The sequence below is a fragment of the Geotrypetes seraphini genome, chromosome 3 (assembly GCF_902459505.1).
Source record: "Geotrypetes seraphini chromosome 3, aGeoSer1.1, whole genome shotgun sequence".
Taxonomy (NCBI): domain Eukaryota; kingdom Metazoa; phylum Chordata; class Amphibia; order Gymnophiona; family Dermophiidae; genus Geotrypetes; species Geotrypetes seraphini.
Window position 1 is genome coordinate 271,785,765 of NC_047086.1, and position 24,540 is coordinate 271,810,304.

The 24,540-nt window shown below is 44.3% G+C and overlaps 1 protein-coding gene across 7 annotated transcripts in view; it reads left to right on the plus strand.

Annotated features, from left to right (window-relative positions):
- RMDN2 (regulator of microtubule dynamics 2) overlaps window positions 1-24,540 on the plus strand; it is a 384,366-nt gene that overhangs the window by 279,459 nt on the left and 80,367 nt on the right. For all 7 annotated transcript variants that reach the window (XM_033936827.1, XM_033936826.1, XM_033936825.1 and 4 more), the window contains 2 exons: window positions 13,044-13,097; window positions 13,380-13,460. In XM_033936827.1, the coding sequence (XP_033792718.1) occupies window positions 13,044-13,097; window positions 13,380-13,460 (135 nt within the window). The remainder of the gene's footprint in view (window positions 1-13,043; window positions 13,098-13,379; window positions 13,461-24,540) is intronic.

A 24,540-nucleotide genomic window follows, 5' to 3' on the forward strand; every position in this document is an offset into this window, starting at 1 on the left:
AAATATGTGACTGGATAACTTCATGGCATGTCTCCTAGTTTCTGTACTTTGTGAAAGAATAAACAAATGATTTGTGTTTCCCTTTTCTACTCTACTCAGAATTTTATAAATTTCTAAGCTGAAGATTGCTGCCCTTTCTAGTCTTTCTTTGTATAAAAGTTATTTATTTCCCTCATTTCAGTTGCCCTATTCTACTATAACTTTTTTGAGATGCAGTAACCAGAACTGCTGATGAATGCATGGCTATTAAGTCATGGGTTTAAAATTTTATTTTGTGTCTGGTTTGTTTTTTATGGTCTGTATTATTTTCAAGTCCTCTTTGCAAATCCCACCACTCCACAAATTGCCCTCACATCTAAAACCTATCTGCTCCCTTGGCCCCCTGGCTAAGAACATCTGAAAATTCTAATGGTTAAAGAAGTGAAAGGGGAAAGAATAAGATCTAGGATCTTCTCTGCAATGGCCCCTGTTTGGTGGAATAGTTTACCAAGGGAACTCTGTCATAAGAACATAAGAATAGTCTTACTGGATCAGACCAATGGTCTGTCAAGCTCAGCCTGTTCTCACAATGGCCAATCCAGGTCCCTACTACCTGGCCAAATGATCCAGGGCAAGCAGTGGCTTCCCCCATGTCGTTCTCAATAACAGACTATAGACTTTTCCTCCAGAAAATTGTCCAAACTTTCTTAAAATCAGCTACACTATCCACTCTTACCACAACCTGTGGCAATGCATTCCAGAACTTAATAATAATAATAAACTTTATTCTTCTATACTCTATTCTTCTATTGGTTTTTAAAGTAGGAGTAAGAAATAAGAAAAAAGATTAACCAAAATTAACAAGATACTCGAAAAATGTTAACCAGCCTGGAGATTAGTTACATGAAGGAAAGAATTTCAGAATTGCCACTCCGTGGATCATAATGAAATTATCCAACTAAGGAATTGTGGCAAAACCTTCATATTATTGATGTGTTTGATTAGTACACTTCAGAAAATAATTTGAATAAATTACTACTTTAAAATTATATTCTTTTTATGTGTAGAGGTTTTAATTTTTTAGTTTTTTAGTTTTTAATATAAATTAGACTTTTCTTATTGATTTTTCTTATTGATTTTCTTATTGATTTTTATAAGCAGCATGTGTAAAAAAACTCAATTGTGCAAAAGGCTACAAACACACTTCACCCTTATCTAGTTAAAGTGCAAATGCTCTGTGCAAATAGCAGTCTTAAAGTGCAAATGCTCTATGCAAATAGCAATCATATGGTAATTCAAAAAGACAGAAGCACTTATCTTTTAGCTTATGTCCAAGAGATAGCGGCATAGATTAAACTTTCGCTATAGCCCCTTCAGTTTTGTCCAACGGGAACCCGTTTCGCCGCTGCAAGGCGGCTTCTTCAGGGTTTTTTTAAGTCGGGCTAATGCTGAAAACATAAGGAAAAGGGGTTAGAAGTATAAAATTTCATAAATAGACAATAGCTTGTTCTTTAAGCTATGAGAACTTACGTGTAGCTCTACCGATGAAGATATACTAACACAAAGCAATGTAGTAAAATGGCGTCTTTATTAACTGAACGCCAGCACATGCGCAATGGAGTTTACTACATACTCCTGTTATGATTGGTTCAAATGTTCCCAATACTTTTCAAACAGCAGATCCGAATCCAAAAGAAGAATTATATTAAATAAAAACTGACCAGTCCAGAACAGTATTAAGACCAAAAAGGGTGCATTGTTTTTAGGCGATGAATCCATCTAAGCTCACGTTGTTTGAGCCGTCTCACTCGGTCACCTCCTCTTATATTGGGGGGTTCATAATCGATGACCAGACAGCGGAGATCTTTATATGAATGATTGTGTGCCACACAATGTTCAACTATAACTTCTGAACATCTCTCACGCTTCAGATTGGATTTATGTTCAAACATCCTGGTCTTCAGGTCCCTAGTGGTCATTCCTACATACAGCATTTTACAAGGGCATATAATGACATAAACAACAAATGTCGTTCTGCAGTTAGTAAAAAAATTTAGATTATACTCAATATTGTCAGATGGATTAACAAAAATCTTAGTCTGTATTGTGATGTCACAAATACTACAAGTAAGGCATTTGAAATGACCCTTAATGATATTTGTCTTGATGTTTTAAGCATAGATGGACTTAAAATTTCTTTTAAATTGGAATTTCTAGAAAAAGCAACCCTAAGTTTCTTATTTTCAAACAATGGATGTAATCTCACAATGTCCCAATTATTTCTAATAATTTGTGTTATTGTCTTGCTTTTTGAGCAGAACCTTAAAACACATGTTTCAATCTCCTCTTCTAGTACATTCTTTCTCTGTTCGTCCAGAAGATGTTCTCTATTTAAATATTTAGCACGTCGCCTTGCTTTAGCCCAGGGGTGCCCACACTTTTTGGGCTTGCGAGCTACTTTTAAAATGACCAAGTCAAAATGATCTACCAACAATAAAAATGCTAAACATATGTCACGTTGAAAACTACTACTAGAACTCCCCAGAATGCAGCACAAGGCTGGATAAAACCAGGCATGGAGTCAGGACAGTTGGCTCAGGCAAAAGAAGGCAAGCCCAGGCAGGTTCCAGCACAGCTGAAGAGCCAATTAAGAAAGGCTCTGCAGACCACTGATTTCCCCTATCACTCCTTTCCTGAAGTCAGGGAGAAACCTGAGGCTAATTTAGAAGGGGGTGGAGTCAGACCCCGGGGTTGGCCTTATAGGAAAGATCAATTTACTACAGGGGAGGAAGGGAGGAAACGAGAGAAGGAACGAGAGTGAGGAGAGAGGAGAACCAGAAGGAGTGGTTGAGAAGCCAAACTACTCACGTGGGTTCCAGGTCACAGAGGGTGCCTCAAGCCCAGCAGGAACGTAGGGCAAGAAGCCCACACCTAGGGAAAGGTGTTACTGGCCTGGAGAGGTATTGTGACTGGCAACTCAAGTCCCAAAGAGCAGGGCTGGGAAAGTCTCCCCAGAGAAAAGCTGCAGATAGTTTTGCAGACGTACAGAGAGGGGGAGGGGAAGCACAAACAGAAAGAAGTGAAGAAACTTCAAGCCAGAGTTCCCGGGAGTGTGAATGGGAAATGGGCAGCGTGCTAAGTAATGAGATAAGTGAAGAGGGCATGGACCTGGGAGAATATGATGTTTGCATTAGAGAGTTGCGCGGGGACAGAAATCCCACCCGTCCCCACCCGTCCCCGCCAAAGTCCCACCCGTCCCCACCCGTCCCCGTGAGGAATCCCACCCATCCCCGTGAGGATTCCCTCCATCCCCACCCGTCCCCGCGAGGAATCCCCTCCATCCCCGCCCGTCCCTATAAACTTCAGAAATAGTTATTTCATTTAATTATGCTACTGAATTAAAGGCTCTGGTAGAAACCCATTTACAAATAAGCAAAAAGACTTTATTAATTTGAAAATATTAATTGGGAAGAATACATACTTTGCAAATGGGTTTCTACCAGAGCCTCTAATGTTTATAAATTTTTATCAACACAACTAATATACTACTTTATCCTGAAGCAAAATAAAAAAAAAGAAATATAATTCTTTTCCTACCTTTGTTGCCTGGTTTCTGCTTTCCTCATGTTCTCATTCAATTCCTTCCATCCACTGTCTCTCTTCCTTCTGCATCTTCCATTTGCTCTGTTACTGTGCCTCTCCCTTTCTTCCCCCTTCCAAATTGGTCTGGCACCCATCTTCTTCTCTCCGCTCCCCCCATAGTCTGGCATCTGTCTTCTTCCCTGCCAGCGTCTTCTCCCTACTCTCTCTTCCCCATTTCCTTTCAGCGTCCTTCTCCCCCCATCTTCCCCATGTCCTGTCAGCGTCCTTCTCCCCCCTCTGTCTTCCCCATGGCCTTTCAGCGTCCTTCTCCACCCCCCCCCCCGTCTTCCCCATGTCCTTTCAGCGTCCTTCTCCACCCCTTTGTCTTCCCCATGTGCTTTCAGCATCCTTCTCCCCCCTCTGTCTTCCACAAGTGCTTTCAGAGTCCTCCCCCCCCGCCCTTCCCATTGCCTTTCAGCGTCCTTCTCCACCCCTTTGTATTCCCCATGTGCTTTCAGCGTCCTTCTCCCTCCTCTGTCTTCAAGTGCTTTCAGAGTCCTTCCCCCCCCCCTCCCGTCTTACCCATGGCCTTTCAGCGTCCTTCTCCCCACTCCTTCTTTACCGCCCCGGGTGCAGCACAGCCGGCCAGGTCCCTTTACTTTTGTGGCACTTCCCCGACCGACTGACAACAACCCCGGTCCGACAAACCTCCCTGCCCTTAACTGCGAATCTAAATTACCTTATTACAGCTGCTGTAAGAAGATAATTTGGATTCGCGGCTACAGGGCAGGGAGGATTGTCGGACCGGGGCTGTTGTCGGTCGGTCGGGGAAGTGCCACAAAAGTAAGGGGACCTGGCCGGCTGTGCTGCAACCGGGGCGGGGTTTGGCGGGGCGGACCGCCCCCTCCCTTGGTAGCCACTCGAACCGCGAGGCTACTCTCCTCCTTACCTGCATTGCCTGCAGCACAGAGCCAAACGGAAGTCTTCCTGACGTCAGCGCTGACGTCGGGAAGACTTCCGTTTGGCTCTGTGCTGCAAGCAGAGAAGGTAGGGAGAAGAGCCGCGCGACTGAGTACATCCAGCCCCGCAGGAACCCCGCGACCCTCGGAGGCGTCCCCACGGGATCCCCGCAACCCTAGGGGGCGTCCCCACGGGATCCCCGTGACCCAAAGGGGGAACCCGCGGGATTCCCGTCGTCTCTGTTCCCGTGCAGCTCTCTAGTTTGCATGTCCTAAGTTAAACTCCTGAGGAACGGTCTCCTATTGTTTGTATACCCGACAGCATGAGCAGTGCGGGCCAAGTTAACAAGGTGCTAATAAAGTGTTAAACAAATGCAGAGAGCTGAGAAGGAAAGGCTGGACGCAAGCCGTGCTCAGCTAACTAGGCTCGTAAAAGGTGAAGACCAGAGTGAGAGCAATCAAGCCCGGCAGGGGCTACGAGCCAAGGAAAGCATTAACTGACTTATACATTTGCTGGTATTTTACTTGTGATAAGGAAGTACAATCTTGCTCCTTAGTAGCACCTGGACTGTAAGAGTATAATGTGGGAGAAGCACTCGAAGCACTGTAACCAACTGAAGTGAATGTTTTATGTTTTTCCTTCTGCTGTTTTATTTTCTTTGAACTTTGGGTTAGTAATAAACCTGATACTTTATTCTAAAGAATCCGGTATCCGGGTCTTCCTTCCACTGCCCTATAAAAGGCGTATCAAAAATCTTACTTGTGGTCCGGGCCGCAGTTTCCCACTTACTCAGGGACGGGCCCGGCCACAAGAAGTTGGTGGCAGTGGTGGGATCGCGCCGCCCATAGGTTAGTGGAGGAAGTACGCCCAGAGGCTGGAAAGGAAAACCCCAAGGAGGAAAAAAAAACAAAAAAACGGCAAAACCACAGAAACACGAAGGTTGGTTTTTTTTTGTGTGCAAAGCAACAGCTGGTTTTGGCAAGGGAAAATAGTGCCAGAAAGGACTGTGTTCACCCGCCTGTAACACAGTGGGGTGGAATGTAGGAACAATTCGAGCGTGGTTTGGATTTATTTTTGAAAAGCCATAAATTTCTTAACCGGACTTTCTTGGAGACTGAGGATTAAAAGACCCAGAGGCAACATTAAGGCATCTGGAGGCCAACGTCAGCAAGAGAGTGGAGCGGAGGCCGGAGGAGCGGTTCCAGGTTCCGGAGTTCCTGGTTGCAGGAGTGGCTGGGGAGGCCCTAATATCCCAAGGCTGAGACACATCAGTCCCTAAGGTAACGGTACTTAGGGGTGGCTGATGTGGATTGGTGGGTAAGGGGGACCAGAAGCTTGGGGACCAGAAGGGGAACACCATAGTTTGAAAAGTCCGCACTTGGGTTCCTGTTCTCTCTTGTTTGTATTTCAGGATGGAGGCGGCCAAGTTCCGGACTGGTCTGGAAGGGGAGATGCATCGTATGCAGCTGCATTTCCAGGAGATGTTGCAGTCGCAGGCAGAGCTTTGGAAGGCTGATCACCAGGCGCAGCAAGCAAGGCACACGGAACTTTTGCAACAAATGACTGCTCAGATACAGGCCATAAGCAACCTGGCGCAGAGGCCTGCAGTACCGGCGACCGGCAGCGGTGATGGTGTCGTCAGGCCGGTAGGCGCTCCTTTTGGGGAGCCAATAAGACTGCATAAAATGAATATAGATGAGGACATATCATATCGTACTTTGGGTACTGAACCAACAGTAAGCTATCCTATACTTAAGCCAAAGTTGCTAGAATGGGTAGAGAGTGACTCAGGTCCCTATCGGAGCCAATCACGGGGAACCCGTTTGGCCCCGAAGGAGAACCCTGGAGCCGTGAGACAAGGCCTTGACAGATGTTTTAGGAGGTCTGGGGGAAGGTACCAGGGACGGGCCAGGGTTAAGCGGGCTGGTAATGGTGTGGCCTGTGGTCATCCGGGACATTGGCAAGTGCAATGCCCGGTCAGGAGGAGCCTGACCAACAAGGTTGGGTCCACAACCCTGGTTTCCCTGAGAGAGTGGATGATTCCGATAAAAATAGAGGGAATCCCGTTAGTTGCCCTAATAGACTCAGGGGCTGATCAGTCCATACTGGCCCAGAAAGTATGGCATCAGGTTTTAAGAGCCCGGGGTCAGAAAATCGATAAACCCCAGGGACGGTTGGAAATACAATGCATGCATGGGACCTCCTTAACCTATGAAATGAAGGAGGTGTGGATAGAGTATGAAGGGAGAAAAGATGCTCTAAAAATGGCCCTGATGCCTAGGCCCCCATACGATGTGATCCTGGGACGGGAATGGCCCTACTTTAGGGAGTGTTTTGGCATGCCAGGGGTGGAGGCGTCCCCAGTGCAAGAGGAGCAGTTAGCCCAAATCTTCCCTCTGACAGAGGGGGTCCTAGAAGAACCCTCCCATAAAAGAAGGAAAAACCGAGCAGAGAGGCGGGAGGACAGAAGATCTTGCTCGCAAGGCAAGGGAGGGGGGAGTCACTTATCGTGGAGACCCTGGGTGCCTTACGAGGTGGCCCAACGATTCCCTACTCTAAGCCGGGAACAAAGGAAAGATCCCTCGTTAGAGCCGGCTATAGAGCAGTGGGAAATCGCTGGGGAGGGGGCTTGTGCGTTCCAGGTGGTAGGAGGACTTCTCTATAGGAGAGGATGGAATCCTAGGGCCCAAAAGGCACAAAGGTGCTTAGTAATACCAGCCAGCTTTAGGAAACAAATATTTTGGTCCATCCATAGGGACCGAGGACTAGACCATTTGACCCCAGGTTTGACCATTAAAGAGATCCAAAGGAAATTCTATTGGCCCGGACTCGTCCAAGAAGTAGGGACCTGGTGTAAGGAGTGTCCGAGATGTAGGGACAGGGGCGGAGAGAGGCCGTCCGTTAATCCTGAAGGGGCAAGCGTACATAAAGACAGGGGCCAAAAGAGTTCGCCCGGGAGACCTGAAGAGGGAGGTCAGAGTAAGGACCCGAGAGAAAAGAGTTCGCCAGGGAGACCTGAAGAAGTAGGTCAAAGTAGGGACCAGAGAGGAAAGAGTCCGCCAGAGAGACCTGGAGAGGTAGGTCAGAATAGGGACCAGAGAGGAAAGAGTCCGCCAGAGAAACCTGAAGAGGGAGGTCAGAGTAGGGACACGAGAGGAAAGAGTCCGCCAGAAGAACCTGAAGAGGTAGGTCAGGGTAAGGATCAGAGAGGAAAGAGTCCGCTAGAGAAACCTGAAGAGTTAGGTCAGAGTAGGGACACGAGAGGAAAGAGTCCGCCAGGAAAACCTGAAGAGGTAGGTCAGAGTAGGGACAAGAAAGGAAAGAGTCCGCCCGGACAACCGAAAGAGGTTTCCTTGGCCAAGGCTACACCAGATAGGGAGAAGCCCATTTTAAGGGTGATGCGTCTATCTCCCAAGGCTAAATTGCCAGTCCGCGTGACGCCAGTATCCGTGGGCTGGGACTTAAGCAGTATCCAAGAAATAAAGGTGCCAAAAGGGGGCAGGAAGGTTGTGGATACGGGCTTAGTGATCGCTCTCCCAGAAGAGTGTTATGGGCGCATTGCGCCAAGGTCGGGTTTGGCCCTCCGGCAGGGCATACACATAGGGGCTGGAGTGGTCGATCCCGATTATCGGGGTACCCTTAAGATTTTGGTAATAAATCTAGGGGAGAAGGAACATAGTATAAAAGAAGGGGATTGTATAGCTCAATTAATATGTGAGCGAGTGATGATTCCGGAACTGCGAGAGGAGGTGATAGATACAGTCACTGCTCGGGGGGAGCAGGGCTGGGGCTCCACAGAGGAGAAAGAAGGGGTGGTAAAGAAATCCATAACCCGAAGAGTCCCGTTAGGGTTAGGGGAAAAGGCCTCTAAGAGTGTAAAGGAAGAAAGGACCGATAGGGGTTTAAGTAGGGGGGTATGTGACAGGGAAGCTCCTGTCACGTTGAAAACTACTACTAGAACTCCCCAGAATGCAGCACAAGGCTGGATAAAACCAGGCATGGAGTCAGGACAGTTGGCTCAGGCAAAAGAAGGCAAGCCCAGGCAGGTTCCAGCACAGCTGAAGAGCCAATTAAGAAAGGCTCTGCAGACCACTGAATTCCCCTAACACTCCTTTCCTGAAGTCAGGGAGAAACCTGAGGCTAATTTAGAAGGGGGTGGAGTCAGACCCCGGGGTTGGCCTTATAGGAAAGATCAATTTACTACAGGGGAGAAAGGGAGGAAACGAGAGAAGGAACGAGAGTGAGGAGAGAGGAGAACCAGAAGGAGTGGTTGAGAAGCCAAACTACTCACGTGGGTTCCAGGTCACAGAGGGTGCCTCAAGCCCAGCAGGAATGTAGGGCAAGAAGCCCACACCTAGGGAAAGGTGTTACTGGCCTGGAGAGGTATTGTGACTGGCAACTCAAGTCCCAAAGAGCAGGGCTGGGAAAGTCTCCCCAGAGAAAAGCTGCAGATAGTTTTGCAGACGTACAGAGAGGGGGAGGGGAAGCACAAACAGAAAGAAGTGAAGAAACTTCAAGTCAGAGTTCCCGGGAGTGTGAATGGGAAATGGGCAGCGTGCTAAGTAATGAGATAAGTGAAGAGGGCATGGACCTGGGAGAATATGATGTTTGCATGTCCTAAGTTAAACTCCTGAAGAACGGTCTCCTATTGTTTGTATACCCGACAGCATGAGCAGTGCGGGCCAAGTTAACAAGGTGCTAATAAAGTGTTAAACAAATGCAGAGAGCTGAGAAGGAAAGGCTGGACGCAAGCCGTGCTCAGCTAACTAGGCTCGTAAAAGGTGAAGACCAGAGTGAGAGCAATCAAGCCCGACAGGGGCTACGAGCCAAGGAAAGCATTAACTGACTTATACGTTTGCTGGTATTTTACTTGCGATAAGGAAGTACAATCTTGCTCCTTAGTAGCACCTGGACTGTAAGAGTATAATGTGGGAGAAGCACTCGAAGCACTGTAACCAACTGAAGTGAATGTTTTATGTTTTTCCTTCTGCTGTTTTATTTTCTTTGAACTTTGGGTTAGTAATAAACCTGATACTTTATTCTAAAGAATCCGGTATCCGGGTCTTCCTTCCACTGCCCTATAAAAGGCGTATCAAAAATCTTACTTGTGGTCCGGGCCGCAGTTTCCCACTTACTCAGGGACGGGCCCGGCCACAATATATATACACACACCAAGTGTACTTTGTATTTATGTTCAAATATTTTTTTATTATACAGCCCCCCTCCCCCGAAGGCCTGACCCCCCCTGAAGGTCTGCACATTCCCCCTCAAAGGTTGACTCCCCCCCTGAAGGCCTGCACTACCCCTTGAAGGACTGCACTTCCCCCCCCCCCAAGGCCTACCCTCCCCACATCCATTTACCTAATTCCACCAGGGAGCAGTCTGCAGAGAGGATCGCTGATACTTTAGCGATCCTTGCAGGTTGCCATAGGCCTCAGGAGCTGTCTTCCCTCTGCCCCAAGCCTGTCTCTGACTTAGAGGAGGGGCAGGACCACGGCAGAGGGAAGACAGCTCCTGAGGCCTATGGCAACCTGTAAGAATTGCTAAAGTACCACCTGCCACCGGCCGTCTCCCATTCGTCCCCTTTGGAGATCCCCACAGGAATAAGGAAGTTAAATTAATAGAATACTTAGGCACAGAAAAACAAAGAAATACTTCCAAGAACTGCCCCATAAGAACTGCCTGTCACAATGCTCATTAGTGGAACTGAATAAAAGACAAGTACAATGGATTTAGAAGGGGTTCGATCCGCCCAGGTGCACGGCTTGGAGGGGTGCACAGCCGGCCAGGTCCGGATCATCCTGCCTTTCTTTTCCCCCGGTCCACGCTCGGGGCTTGCGCCTGCCTGGTCCCGCGCCGACGCTCGAATGGTGCCGTCAACTCCCGCGAGTCTCGCGATAACCAACAGCACCATTTGGGCGGCGGGTGCGAGCCCCATGCGCAGACCGGTGGAAAGGAAGGGCAGGAGGACCCGGACGGCTGTGCATCCCTCCAAGCCGTGCACCCGGGGCGGGGGCGGACCGCCCCACCTCGGTACGCCACTGATTGGGAGGCCGATTTTGTGGTTTTTTAAATTGTATATCGGGCAGCATTAGGCCTCGCTCTTACCTCAATCATTGCAGGCGCTTCTATTTCTTGTGATGCGCTGAGCTCCGTCCCCCACCGACCTTCACCCCGCCCTTCCAGCACTCTGATTGGCCAGCGTTCTTTAAGAGGTGGGCCAGTCAGGAGGGGAAAAAAAGAGAAGGGAAGAAGGGAACCTGTTGTGCGATCGACTGGGGTCGCCTGAGCGAACGACCTGTCGATCGCGATCGACGCGTTGGGCACCCCTGCTTTAGCCACTACACGATTGGGATACCCTTGAGACAAAAATTTTTCTTGTAAAGACTTCGATTGTCTTTTGAACTCATGTATGTCAGAACAATGTCTTCGAATCCTAACCTTTTGAGAAAAGGGCAGACTTTCTTTAAGTAGTTTCGAGTGACAACTATCAAATTTCAGCAAAGTGTTCTTATCAGTATCCTTGGTAAAAACTTTGGTGACGAACATATTATTAATTTGAATGATGTCAAAGTCCAAAAAATGAATAGATTCCATTGACGATGTGACAGAAAATTTTAAATTATTGTCACATGAATCAAGCCATGATGTAAAAGAGGTAAGTTCACTCATGTTACTTTTCCACAATAAAAATATGTCGTCAATGTATCTGTACCAAGAATAAATTTTGCCACTGAAAGGTGAATTTTTTATCTAAATCTGTTCAAAATTTATCATATACATATATATATATATTCTTCTATTGGTTTTTAAAGTAGGAGGAAATATTTTTCACTCAGAGAATAGTTAAGCTCTGGAACACATTGCCAGAGGCTGTGGCAAGAGCAGATCGCGTAGCTGGTTTTAAGCAAGGTTTGGACTATTTCCTGGAGGAAAAGTCTATAGTCTGTTATTAAGAAAGACAGGGGGAAAGCCACTGCTTGCCCTGGATCTAGAAAATGAGGTACAGAAATTTAAGAAAGTGTTAAAAAAAAACTTGGCTTTTTGCCTATTCATTTAATAGTAGGACAAGCAAGTAACTGGATGTTCGTTTAAGCTGTAGGAAGTTTTGGGAATATGTCAGTTATATGTTGTTAGTCTTTTTGGTTCTATAAGTGCTTTTTATGTAAACACCACATGAAATTCTTAATACATCTCTGCTGATATTCCATCTAGCACTGATGATTTATTGTTCTAATGCCATAAGAATCCAATCTCCCTTGATTACAGAACCTTTCTAATATCTGCTAATTCTCCAGTAACTTGTAATAAGGCACTGCCAAAAATCAAATGGGATTCTAACATATTAAATGAGCACCACAAAGATTCTAGCTAACTCAGATGTACCAACACCTGAGCTACCAAATATTTTCAGATTCAAGAAACCATTATGCACTACAATAGTGGGAGTGAATTCCAACAGATCAAGTTTCAGGTTTTTATTAGTATTTGATGAATCGCTTATTCAGGTTGCTAAGCGATTTACAACTACATAAAATAGATCTAAGACAAACACGAAACATGAGGGATAGAGGGGCAAAGTTACATGTTCTTGGTTTAAGAAAAAAGATAAAAACAATAGGATGGGTAAAAGACAGAGCCAAAACCTTTGTCTAAAATTAGATATTAAATGCATCTTTAAAAAGATAACTTTTAAGAAGTTTTTTTAAATTGGTTAAGGTCTTTTTCCTCTCTAATATATTGGGGAAGTGAGTTCCACAGTTGGGGGGCCATTACTGAGAACATATCCTGTCTTCTAATTTTCAATGAAGGGACCGTTAGGAGATTGTGGTAGGACATGCATAAGTTGTGTTGTATCAAACAAGACCCACATTGCATTCTTGCAAATGATTTCAACCCTTTATGTGCTTCCCTAGACTCCTTTCTTTACTATAACTATTGTAGTTCAACTCTTTTCCCTGTTGTATCATGTTGGTCCTTGTATGATTTGTGATGTATTCTTATTTTATAATAATTTACCCCATTTTAAAGTGTACATCGCTTAGAAATATTATAAGCGATATAATCAAATTTTAAATAAACCTGAAACCTGATAACTGACAGATCATACAAGTATATTAAAACCCATGCATATGAATAAGAAAAACATGAAAGATCAACACCATTCTGTATGACCTACCTCATATAGCAATAAGACTACATGTGCCAGAAAAGAGGCAGGAAAGTCACTAGACAAAGCAGCTCCAGGGTGGCTTTCAGCACCCATTACCTCTGATTAGCACCCAAGATACATGCCGTCCTTGTCCACTGTTTGTGACAACCCTGACTGCAGGCATAAGAAATACTCTGAAAATATTTATTAATTAAGAAATGCCAGAACAATGAGAAATCAGCAATCACATATACTGTAACATTTAACATGATATTGAGATCCATTACAAAAAAACATTGATCTTGGAAAATTGGATGCGAACCATGTTTTCTCTTATTTGATTCTTTTGTTTTTATGTTCTGTTATGCAGGCTGAAGAAATACACCCAGGTTACTCCAAATACAATTATGTGTACATAGCCAAGGTAATTTTGTTTTTGGATATATACTTAGAACTGGGCTTTCCAAACCTGTTCTGTTGACCTCACAGACAGTCAAGTTTTCAGGCTATCTACAATGAATTTGCAGTAGATGCATCAAAAACCTGCTACGTAAATGCAGACTTCCCTTCCATAGCTGGAGAACCCAAGTGGCTTTAAGGCTAGCTGGTCATGTTTGAGAAGCCTAACTAAACAATTTTTATCCAGACTGGGAGGTTCTTTCTCTTGATATGCTTTATTTTATCTTCTTCATAATTCTTTTTTCAGTGCTACAAAGATCTCGGGCAGAACATCAAAGCAACAAGGTACTGTGATGCTGCCTCATCGATTATGTCTATCACAAAAGAGGTGAGTACCATCTAAAGGTATTGTGCCTTGATACTATGAATACTCTTGCTGTCACTTAAAAGCACTTTCTAGTAGCAAGCAGGCTTTTGGTGGCTGGTCAAAAGATGTCTATTGCTCACATCACTGACAATGTCTGATGGCCCTGCCATTAAGCAGTAACTAAGTCCCCCTCCTTAGAGGTTGTAAGCTCATCAGCATTCCCAGTTCTGACAAGCCTGGGAGCGGAAGATCTGACTCAAAAATGGAACTCAAGCTCTGCAGAGCAACACATAACATTGCCCTTTTTAAAAATCAAAATTAATTCTGTTGAAAATTATTGCAATTCTGGTGCAAAGGGTATAGTAATCCTAACTGTAGGTAATATCCCCTTGCTCACAAGTTATGTTGCAGAAATATGACATTTAAATTCTTCAATTCTGCCTCCGTCACCAGTGGCTGCAGTGCCTCCTTCAGCTTTTCTTCTCCAAGCAAGTTGAGAATGTATTGCTCTGATCTGCCCTGATCATTCTTTCATATTTTTTTCTATCTAAATCCAGAGGTTTTACAGTACTTCAGAGGTTCCCGATGGCCCTGGGAAAGCTCTGCCTGGGAGAGGGCACAAACTTTGGGAAAGAAGTCTGCAGCTAGCAGGGCAACCCTCGGGGTACCTGTCTGGCTGGCCTTCACTAGGTCTTGTGGAGCTCGGGGGGCCGTTCCCCTGGAAGCTAGCTTGCAACCTGATTTATCAGGTGCTGAAGCGCAGGCTGTTTGGCCTCCATGGCAGTCCAGTCAGACTTTAGCGGGTACCGACTGTGTTTTCTCCTCCTCCCCCCCTCCCCCCGTTGTCATGTTGATTAGTGGGAGTTAAGGTCTCAGTCTGGCTTTGGTCTTACTGGCAACCTGAAGATCACAGCACATGGACTTGAATTGGCTGACTGAGGTAGTGTCTTCTTTGGATACCAGCTTCTGAGAGAGCTGAAGCAGTTTAGCACAAGCACAGACAAGACTGTAAATACAGGCTAGTGAAGCCTATGGGAAAATTTGGAGGGGGTCTGAAGTGCATATTTGGAGCATTTCTGGGGCTGGATAATAGAGTTCTCCACTTCCAGAAACCTCTTCCTAGAATTTATGACCTTTGGTTTGGTTTTCCCAGGCCGTTTTTGGTGCTTCCATGCTGTCACAGTGGCCATCTTGGATGTCCTGATTTTTGTTAAAAGCCTCCATCTGCCTTCAGTTTTACTTAAAATCAATTGTGATGGACTCAGGCCATGATACCCCTATTTCATGCCAGATTTGGACTGGATGGTCGACTGAGGAGCATCCATATGCCGCAGGGTATGTGAGGGAGGGTTAGGAGCCTTGGGCATAGACTCTTCTGGTACCTCTAGGGTTGGGGAATCACAGATGACTACTTTGGGGGAAAAAATCTCCAGAGTTCTTGGATAGTGATTGGGAAAAGTGCAAGTGTGTGAATGCCATGGAACCTGAGAGGAGACAATGAGAAGCCCTGAAGGGGTCTTCGGGGCCCTCTAGTCAGGACTTTACCCCTGATTTTGTGAGCCTCATGGGGAAAGCCTACTTAAGTTGTAGGGGTTCCATGGCTCCTTCTGAGGAAGAGCTGGGGCCTGTGCAAGTGGATTTGCCCTCTACAAATGCACACCCCTCAGAACAGGTCCCTGAGCAGGAACCTGAAGATCAGTCAGTTAAGGACTGGAGGGATTGGGGGATCATATTCTATGCCTTTACTGTCTGGAGGCCCGGGCAGATTGTGGGTCAGGGAGGCAGTAGTAGCCCTTGACCAGTAGTAGCCCTCAGACACTGTGAAAATTTAAAGCTGGATTCTCTGCAGACTTCTTCTACACGGTACTCTGTAATGAGTGCTTCCCACATGTTTCTCCCTCACACCTTGACCTCTCATCCTTAATTATGGAGCATTAGGAGATTCCAAGGAGACTACCTAAGAGTAGCTAAAATAATGGCAATGCTTTACCCTTTGGCTTCTGATTTTCAGCAGTTGTCCAGCCTAAGGTGGATTTGCTGGTGTACTTCCTTCCCTAGTGGCAAGGGAGTAATTTTGAAGGATGCACAGGATCACAAGATGGATGTAATCCTTAAGAGTCAATTCGAAGCCTTACCCTTGGGAGTTAAGGCGGCTTCAGTAGCTTTGTTCATGACACACGCCTGTCATACTAGAGTCCATCAGAATCCCACCATGGATGGCGTCTATCCCCAGCTGATAACGGCAAGAATTTATTATGTAGCAAATGCCCTATTTGACATCAGAGTTTTGAGCAAGGTGTCTGCTTACTCTATCTCCACCTGCAAAATTCTCTGGACCAGGCAATGGACGGGAGATTTGGCTTTGAAAGCCACTCTAAGCAGACTTCCCTTTAAGGGACAGATGCTTTTTGTTAAAGGATCGGATGACCTTATGGCCAGTATGGCTGACCGTTGATCTAAGACTCTTCCAAACAGCAGACCTCATGCCCCTAGAGGGTCTTATCAGGGTAATTTTCATGGCTCAAGGCGCTTTCACCAGTATTCCGGAGTATATTCTGCCCAGAGAACATTTCAGGGTTCTTGGTAGAGGTATGGAAACGCTAGGCATACTCAGTCTTCCGGATCACGTGCTGCAACAGCCTCCAAAAAGTCTGTCATGTCAAGTCAATAGCCGTACCTCCACAGATAGGAGGGAGGTTAATGGCCTATTGGGAATCATAGGTGCAGATCACCTCGGATCACTGAATGCTGGAAATTATTTAAGATAGATACAAACTCAAATTTAGCTACAGCCTAGTGGATTATTTTGTGATCTCATCAGCCAGAGAGCCAGAAAAGGTGGTCAAATTCTGAGTAATAGTACAAAGACTCAGGCATTCAAGCCATATAACCCATACCTCCCACAGCTTGGGCTGATAATATACTTCATAGTGCCCAAGAAAGACTCAGATGACTGGAGACCGATCTTGAATCTATAGTCCATCAATACACCCCTGAAAGTGCCTTGGTTCTGCATGGAGGCCATGCATTTGGTCTTTGCAGACAGTCATTGCTATTGATGAGAGTAGGCATAATTGGCATAATTAGAGATCTTGCATAATTGGAGATCTTCTACAGAACTTGTTTATCATTTTTTGTGCCAGTAATTACTAAAACCATTTCTTATGCTCGGAATGCACTTTCATAGAGCCCTAAAACAAAACTGTAGGAAGTTAGAAAAGAAATGGAAAAAATCTCATTTAGGCTTGGACATATTTGGACAAATTAAACTGGAGATGTGCAATTAGAAAATATAATTTTGAACTTAGAAAAGTGAGGAAAACTTATTATAGATGTAAAATAGCTAAGTCTGATAACCAGAGTAGTATTCTTTTTAAACTCTGGCGCTCTTTGACTAACTCTGATTCTAAATCTGATCAATCCTCATCTCCCTCTGCTGATATTCTAGCTTGTTTTTTTCAAGATAAAATTTCTCTTATCAGGCAATCTTTTTACGTAGGTGAAATTGGATATTTTCCTACATACTCCAAAAATTCTACAGAGGACATAAGAACATAAGAAATGCCTTCACCGGATCAGACCGAGGTCCATCCAGTCCGGTGATCCGCACACGCGGCGGCCCATTTAGGTACTCCTTTTTAGAGTCCCGGATTTACCGTATCCCTCAATATGATATGCAAGAAGGTGTGCATCCAACTTGCGCTTGAATCCCAGTACAGTAGTCTCCGCCACAACCTCCTCCGGGAGTGCATTCCAAGCACCCACCACGCGCTGTGTGAAACAGAACTTCCTGACATTTGTCCTGAATCTGCTGCCACTCAGTTTCAGGCTATGACCTTTTGTCCGTGTCACATCTGAAAATGTTAGTAATGCTGCTTCTTGGTCTATTTTATCAAATCCTTTTAATATTTTAAAAGTCTCTATCAAATCTCCTCTCAGTCTTCTCTTCTCGAGGGTAAACAGTCCCAGTTTCCTGAGTCGATCTTTGTAGCTCAAATGCTCCATTCCTTTGACAAGTTTCGTTGCTCGCCTCTGCACTTTCTCCAGCAGAGTTATATCCTTCTTAAGGTATGGAGACCAATGTTGGACACAGTATTCCAAGTGCGGTTCTATAAAGTGGCATTATGACATCTTCCGATTTACTCGTGATCCCCTTCTTGATTATGCCCAACATCCTGTTTGCTTTCTTCGCCGCCGCCGCACATTGTACCAATGGCTTTAGGGTACTTTCAATCAGTACCCCCAAATCCCTTTCTTGTTCGCATTTTGCTAACATCACCCCCAACATCTTATACTCGTGTTCTTTGTTTTTCTTTCCTAGATGCATCACCTTGCATTTGTTTATGTTAAAGTTCATCTGACACTTTGTCGCCCACGTTTCCAGCTGGTTCAGATCTTTCTGGAGGTCCTCACAGTCCCTTTGAGAGCTAACCGCCCGACATAGTTTTGTATCATCTGCAAACTTTATTATATCGCATGTTGTTTCCTCTTCCAGGTTGTTTATAAAAATATTGAACAAGATAGGCCCAAGAACCGAGCCCTAGTAACTTTCTCCCAGTCCGAGAATTTGCCATTTATGCTAACCCTCTGCCTTCTGTTTTCTAGCCATTTGCCAATCCATCTGTGCACTTCACCACCCTATTCCATGGCTTAGTAGTTTCTTCATAAGCCTTGCATGTGGGACCTTGTCAAACGCTTTCTGGAAGTCCAAGTAAATTATATCCACTGGATCTCCACTATCCATTTGTTTGTTTACCTTCTCAAAGAATTGTAGTAAATTTGTCAAACATGACTTCCCTTTCCTGAAGCCGTGTTGACTAGCCCATATCAGATTGTGATCCTCCAAGTGTTGTACAATGTTATCTTTAATTAGTGTTTCAATTATCTTCCCTAGAACCGATGTGAGGCTCACAGGTCGGTAGTTTCCTGGATCCCCTCTTGATCCTTTTTTGAAAATTGGGATGACATTTGCTATCCTCCAGTCGTCTGGTATTTGCCCAGTTCTAATTGACATGTTAGCTACGAATTGTAATAGTTCGCCAATTTCCTCCTTAAGTTCCTTTAATACTCTTGGGTGAATTCCATACGGTCCAAGGGATTTGTCGCTTTTTAGTTTGTCAATCTGAAAGTATATCATGTCCAACGTCACATTTACTGTTGTGAGACTTTTCTCTATGCCCCCGGTGAATATCTTCCCTGTGGCTGGCATTGTTGAAATGTCCTCATTTGTGAAGACTGAGGCAAAGAATGAATTTAACCTATCGGCAACCTGTTTGTCCTCTTTAATTGACCCTTTCCTTCCTTGATCGTCAAGAGGGCCCACTGCCTCTCTTGCTGGTTTCTTTCCTTTTATATATCTAAAAAAGGGCTTGAAGTTTTTGGCTTCTTGCGCTATCTTCTCCTCATAGACTTTTTTGGCGTCTCTTACCACTTTATGACACTTTTTTTGGTCGATTTTCTGACAGTTCCAGGCTTCCGTCGTTTTTTCTCGTTTCCATTTTTTAAACGAATTCCTCTTCTCCCTCACTGCATCTTTTACCTCTTTGGATAACCAAGCAGGTTCTCCTTTATTCTTTTTTCGCCTTCCTTTGGATATTTTCGGAATGTGTAGATTCTGTGCTTCTGTGATGGTGTTTTTCAGTAGAGACCATGCTTGATCAACTGTTTGGCTGTTTGCTATGCCCTTCTTGAGCCGTTTTCTAACCATAGTTCTCATGCTGTCATAATTCCCTTTTTTGAAGTTAAAGGTCGTGGTTTCAGTCTTGATTGGTTTCCCCTTTCCGATGCCAATGGTAAAATTGATCATATTGTGATCACTTGTCCCTAGCGGGGCCATAACTTCTACATCTGCTGCCCTTCCAGCAATGCCATTAATGACCAAGTCCAGGATTGCATTGCCTCTTGTCGGTTCTCCTACCATTTGTTCAAGGAGATACCAGCTAATCATTATTGGTGTTCATTTAATCCAGTATCTGAACATCAAGTCTCTAAATTGTGTGAAAAGATGAGAAAGTATAAGGGCTCATTTTACTAAGCTGCGTTAGCGTTTTTAGCGCATGCAGCATTTTAGCGTGCGTTAAACCCCATGCTACGTGACTAGAACTAACGCCAGTTCAATGCTGGCGTTAAAGCCCTAACACGGCTTAGTAAAAGGAGCCTTAAATGTTCAATGGACCTTTTTCCATCATATCTATTTCTTAATATTCCGTCTCAAGCTATAACATGGTTAAGAACATAAGAATTGCCACTGCTGGGTCAGACCAGTGGTCCATCGTTCCAAACAGTCCGCTCACGCGGCGGCCCCAAGGTCAAAGACCAGTGCTCTAAATGAGTCCAGCCTCACCTGCGTACGTTCCAGTTTAGCAAGAACTTGTCTAACTTTGTCTTGAATTTCTGGAGGGTGTTTTCCCCTATAACAGACTCCGGAAGAGCGTTCCAGTTTTCTACCACTCTCTGGGTGAAGAAGAACTTCTTAGGTTTGTATGGAATCTATCCCCTTTCAACTTTAGAGAGTGCCCTCTCGTTCTCCCTACCTTGGGAGAGGGTAAACAATTTGCTTTTATCTGCTAAGTCTATTACCTTCATTATTTTGAATGTTTTGATCATGTCCCCTCTCAGTCTCCTCTTTTCAAGGGAGAAGAGGCCCAGTTTCTCCAATCTCCCACTGTATGGCAACTCCTCCAGCCCCTTAACCATTTTAATCGCTCTTCTCTGGATCCTTTCGAGTAGTAGTACCATGTCCTTCTTCATGTATGGCGACAAGTGCTGGACACAGTACTCCAGGTTGAAGGTGCACCATGTCCCGGTACAATGGCATGATAACCTTCTCCGATTTGTTCGTGATCCCCCTTCTTTATCATTCCTAGCATTCTGTTCGCTCTTTTTGCCGCCGCCACAGACGGCTTCATCGACTTGTCGATCAGAACTCCCAAGTCTCTTTCCTGGGAGGTCTTTCCAAGTACCGCTCCGGACATCCTGTATTCATGCATGAGATTTTTGTTATCGACATGCATCACTTTACACTTATCCACGTTGAACCTCATTTGCCATGTCGATGCCCATTTCTTGAGCTTGATTATGTCACGTTGCAAATCTTCGCAATCCCCCTGTGTCTTCACTACTCTGAATAACTTTGTATCGTCCGCAAATTTAATCACCTAACTCGTTGTACCAATATCCAGATCATTTATAAAGATGTTGAAGAGTACGGATCCAAGTACCGAGCCCTGCGGCACCCCACTGTTGACGCTCTTCCAGTCCAAGTATTGTCCATTTACCCCCACTCTCTGTTTCCTAAGCTCCAGCCAGTTTTTAATCTACGTGAACATTTCACCCTTGATTCCATGGCTCGCAATTTTCTGAAGTAGTCATTCATGTGGAACCTTGTCGAACGCCTTCTGAAAATTCAGATATACAATGTCCTTGTCTATCTGCCTGTTTACTCCTTCGAAGAAGTGCAGCAAGTTCGTCAAGCAAGATCTGCCTTTGCTGAAACCATGCTGGCTGGTCCTCTTCAGACCATGTCCATTAAGGTGATCAATGATGCGGTCCTTTATCAGCGCCTCTACCATCTTTCCCGGTACTGAGGTCAGACTCGCCAGTCTGTAGTTTCTCGGATCTCCACTCGAACCTTTTTTGAAGATCGGCGTAACATTTGCCACCTTCCAGTCTTCCAGAATCTTTCCCAATTTGATCGACAGTTTGGCTGTTAGTTGAAGCAGTTCAGCTAAAGTCCCTTTCAGTTCCTTGATGACCCTCAGATGGATGCCATCCGGTCCTGGGGATTTATCGCTCTTAAGCCTATTAATATGCCTGCATATCTCTTCTAGACTGACCATCAATCCTGTCAGTTTCCCATCTTCATTTCCAGCATATAGCCTGATGTGTTCCGGTATGCTATGTATATCCTCTTCGATAATTACAGACGCAAAATTATGTTCAGTTTGTCGGCGATTGCTTAGTCCTCCTTTAGCACTCCCTTTATTCCATGGTCATCCAACGGTCCCACCGCTTCCTTCATGGGTCGTTTCAAAAGAACGACTTGAAGTTTTTCGCCTCCTTGGCTATTTTTTCCTCGTAGTCTCTTTTGGCCCCTTTTACCACCTTATGGCACCTGCATTGATGTTTGTGCTTATTCCAGTTTTTGTCCATTCTTACCCTTTTCCATTCCTTAAATGTAGTTTTCTTATCTCTGATCACTTCCTTCACCTATACAGTGAGCCACGCCGGTTCCTTGTTCTTTTTCCTCTTAGATCCCTTGTTGATATGTGATATATATAGATTTTGCGCCTTGGTGACTGTGTCCTTAAAAAAGGACCAAGCTTGCTCTAGTGTTTTTACAGTGCTTATGCTCTTCTTAATCTTCTTCCCCACCATGAGTCTCATCCCTTCGTAATTCCCTTTTTGGAAGTTCAGTGCCTTGGCTGTCGTTCTGGACCGATGTTTCGCCCCTGTGTCCAGGTCGAAGCGGATCATGTTATGATCGCTGTTTCCCATCGTCCCTTCTACTTCTACACCTTGTGCCAGTCCTTGCAGTCCATTTAGAATTAAGTCCAGAATTGCATTTCCTCTTGTATTTTCCTTGACAAGTTGTTCCAGGAAACAATCGCCTACAGCATCAAGGAACTTGGTCTCCCTAGCACAGCCGGAGGTGCCTAAGTTCCAGTCTATCCATGGATAGTTGAAGTCACCCATGATAACTGCGTTGCCTCCCTTGCAGTTATGTTTAATCTCATCTGTCATTTCTCCATCAATTTCTTCGGACTGCCCTGAGGATTGGTAGAAGATGCCGATCTTCGTTTCCAGTCCATTTGTTTCAGGAATTTTGACCCATAGAGACTCTAACTTATCCGTCTGTTGTGGCGTGTTCTCTCCAGTAGATTCAATTCCCTCTTTGACTTATATGGCAGTGCCCCCATCTTTTTGAGCCACTCTGTCTCTGCGGTATAGTTTGTATCCCGGTACCACAGTGTCCCAGACGTTTTCCTCAGTCCACCATATTTCCGTGATGCCGATGACGTCCACGTTATCTTTTGACTACTTTATTGAATTTCTCTTTGGAAAATGGATACTTCTCACAATCCATGGGAAAAATAACACTTATTCCTCTCCTAAAAAAATAGATTTAGATCCTACTATTCCTTCTCACTACCGACCAATTACCAATATACCTTTGTTAACAAAAATGCTAGAATCAATTGTAGCTGGTCAACTTACTGATTATTTGGAGAAATTCTCATTACTCCAACCATTTCTACGTGGGTTTCGTTCTAATTTTAGTACTGAAACCTTATTGATCTCTCTTTCAAAAATTCAATAATTACAACTTCAAAATAAATGTTCTATTTTGCTCCAGTTTTATTTATTTGCGGCGTACATCACAACATTTTACTTCATTTACTTTCAGATATAGGTCTCCATCAGGTTATTCTGGATTGGTTCTCTAAATTTCTATTGTCTATTGAAGGCGATATCTCCAATTCCTGGCGGCCTCCTTGTGGGGTTCCCCAGGGCTTTCCACTTTCTCCAATTCTATCTAATCTCTATATGACCACACTGAATACTTTTAAGCTATCAGCTTGGGAAACGCTGGTCACCTATGCAGATGATATCTTTATACTGATTGAGATTGATTCGGATACTACCAATTTAGTTTTAAAAGTAAATCTTTGTATTTCCAAACTGGGCTATGTCTGTCCAGATGAAGCTTAATACAACTAAAACTAAACTTCTGTGGTTAGGCCCAAAATTGGACTGTCTTTCTCCTACTGTAGCTTTGGAATCTGGGCCTTCTTTGCAGAGCGAGTTCTCTTCTAAGATTACAATTAATCCAAAATACTACTGCGAAGTTGATTTTTGGAAAAAGTAAATTTGACCATGTGACCCCTTTGCTCCTGAGTCTTCATTGGCTCCCGGTTTATCTTAGAATTCAATTCAAATGTGCTTGCATCTCTGATGTATTCCAATTTTAACTGATTGTTTTTATGTTATCTCTATTTTGATTGTATGTATTTTACTATGTTGTGAACCGCTTTGAACCTTTTTTGGTATATTGGTATATAAAAAGAAATTATTATTATTATTATCTTTCAAAATTTTATATGATATTTTTATTCCCCTCATTCCCTTATTATGGAACGCTTACAGATTTTCCTATGCAAGAGACATCCAACAGTTCAAACTCTCCCTTCCTTCCAGAAAAGGAATTAAAGGAGTTAAGATCTTTAGTCAGTTTTTGGTTTTAAAAGTTTGCAACTATGGAATGAACTCCCCTTAACTCTGAGGAGCCCCAGTCCTTTCCAATCTTTTCGTAAATTTCTAAAACATTTTCTATTTGCTTAACATTTGACAACTAATTTCTTTTGAGACCTTTGTTTTTACTTTCTTCAGTTTTTATTTAGTTGTTGTAAACCAAATCGAGCTTCCTTAGGTTGATGACCCGGTATATAAAGTTACGTTTTAGTTTAGTTTAGATTGCAGCAGTTGTGCCAGGGGAATTTCTGGCTTCCTTAGATTTGACAGAGGTCTATCTCTATATTATCATGTTCGCAGAGCACAGAAAGTACTTGAGATTTCATGTTTTAGGAGGACTCGAGACACCAGTCTAAGAGCCTAGCCACCTTATCTTGGGGCAGTCTGGTTACCATGCAAACCGTGTCAATTTCAATGACTAGAAAAGGCAAGACCATCCTGGGATCTTACGTTTTGTCCTATGAGAGAGGAATGTCAAGCCGCGTAAGCAGACTGCTGGGCACGATGGACCACTGGTCTGACCCAGCAGCGGCAATTCTTATGTTCTTATGTCAAAATCTTCAGTGGTCTGCATAAAAGCCACTATCAATTTACAAAAATCTTCAGAGGCTATAGGCCCAAAAAATAGGAAGTCATCAAGGTAGTGGATCAGTGTGGAAAGGCCAGACCTACACTTTATAACCCAATATACAAATCTACTAAAGCATTCAAAATATGCGCAGAATATGGGTTTCCACTTATCAATAGAGGTCATGAAAGTGAAATCCAAGCAGCTGAAAGAAATCCGGATGAACAGATAATGCTCTATGTGAACCTAAAGTGTGTTCCACCCCTCACCCCCAGTAGTCTA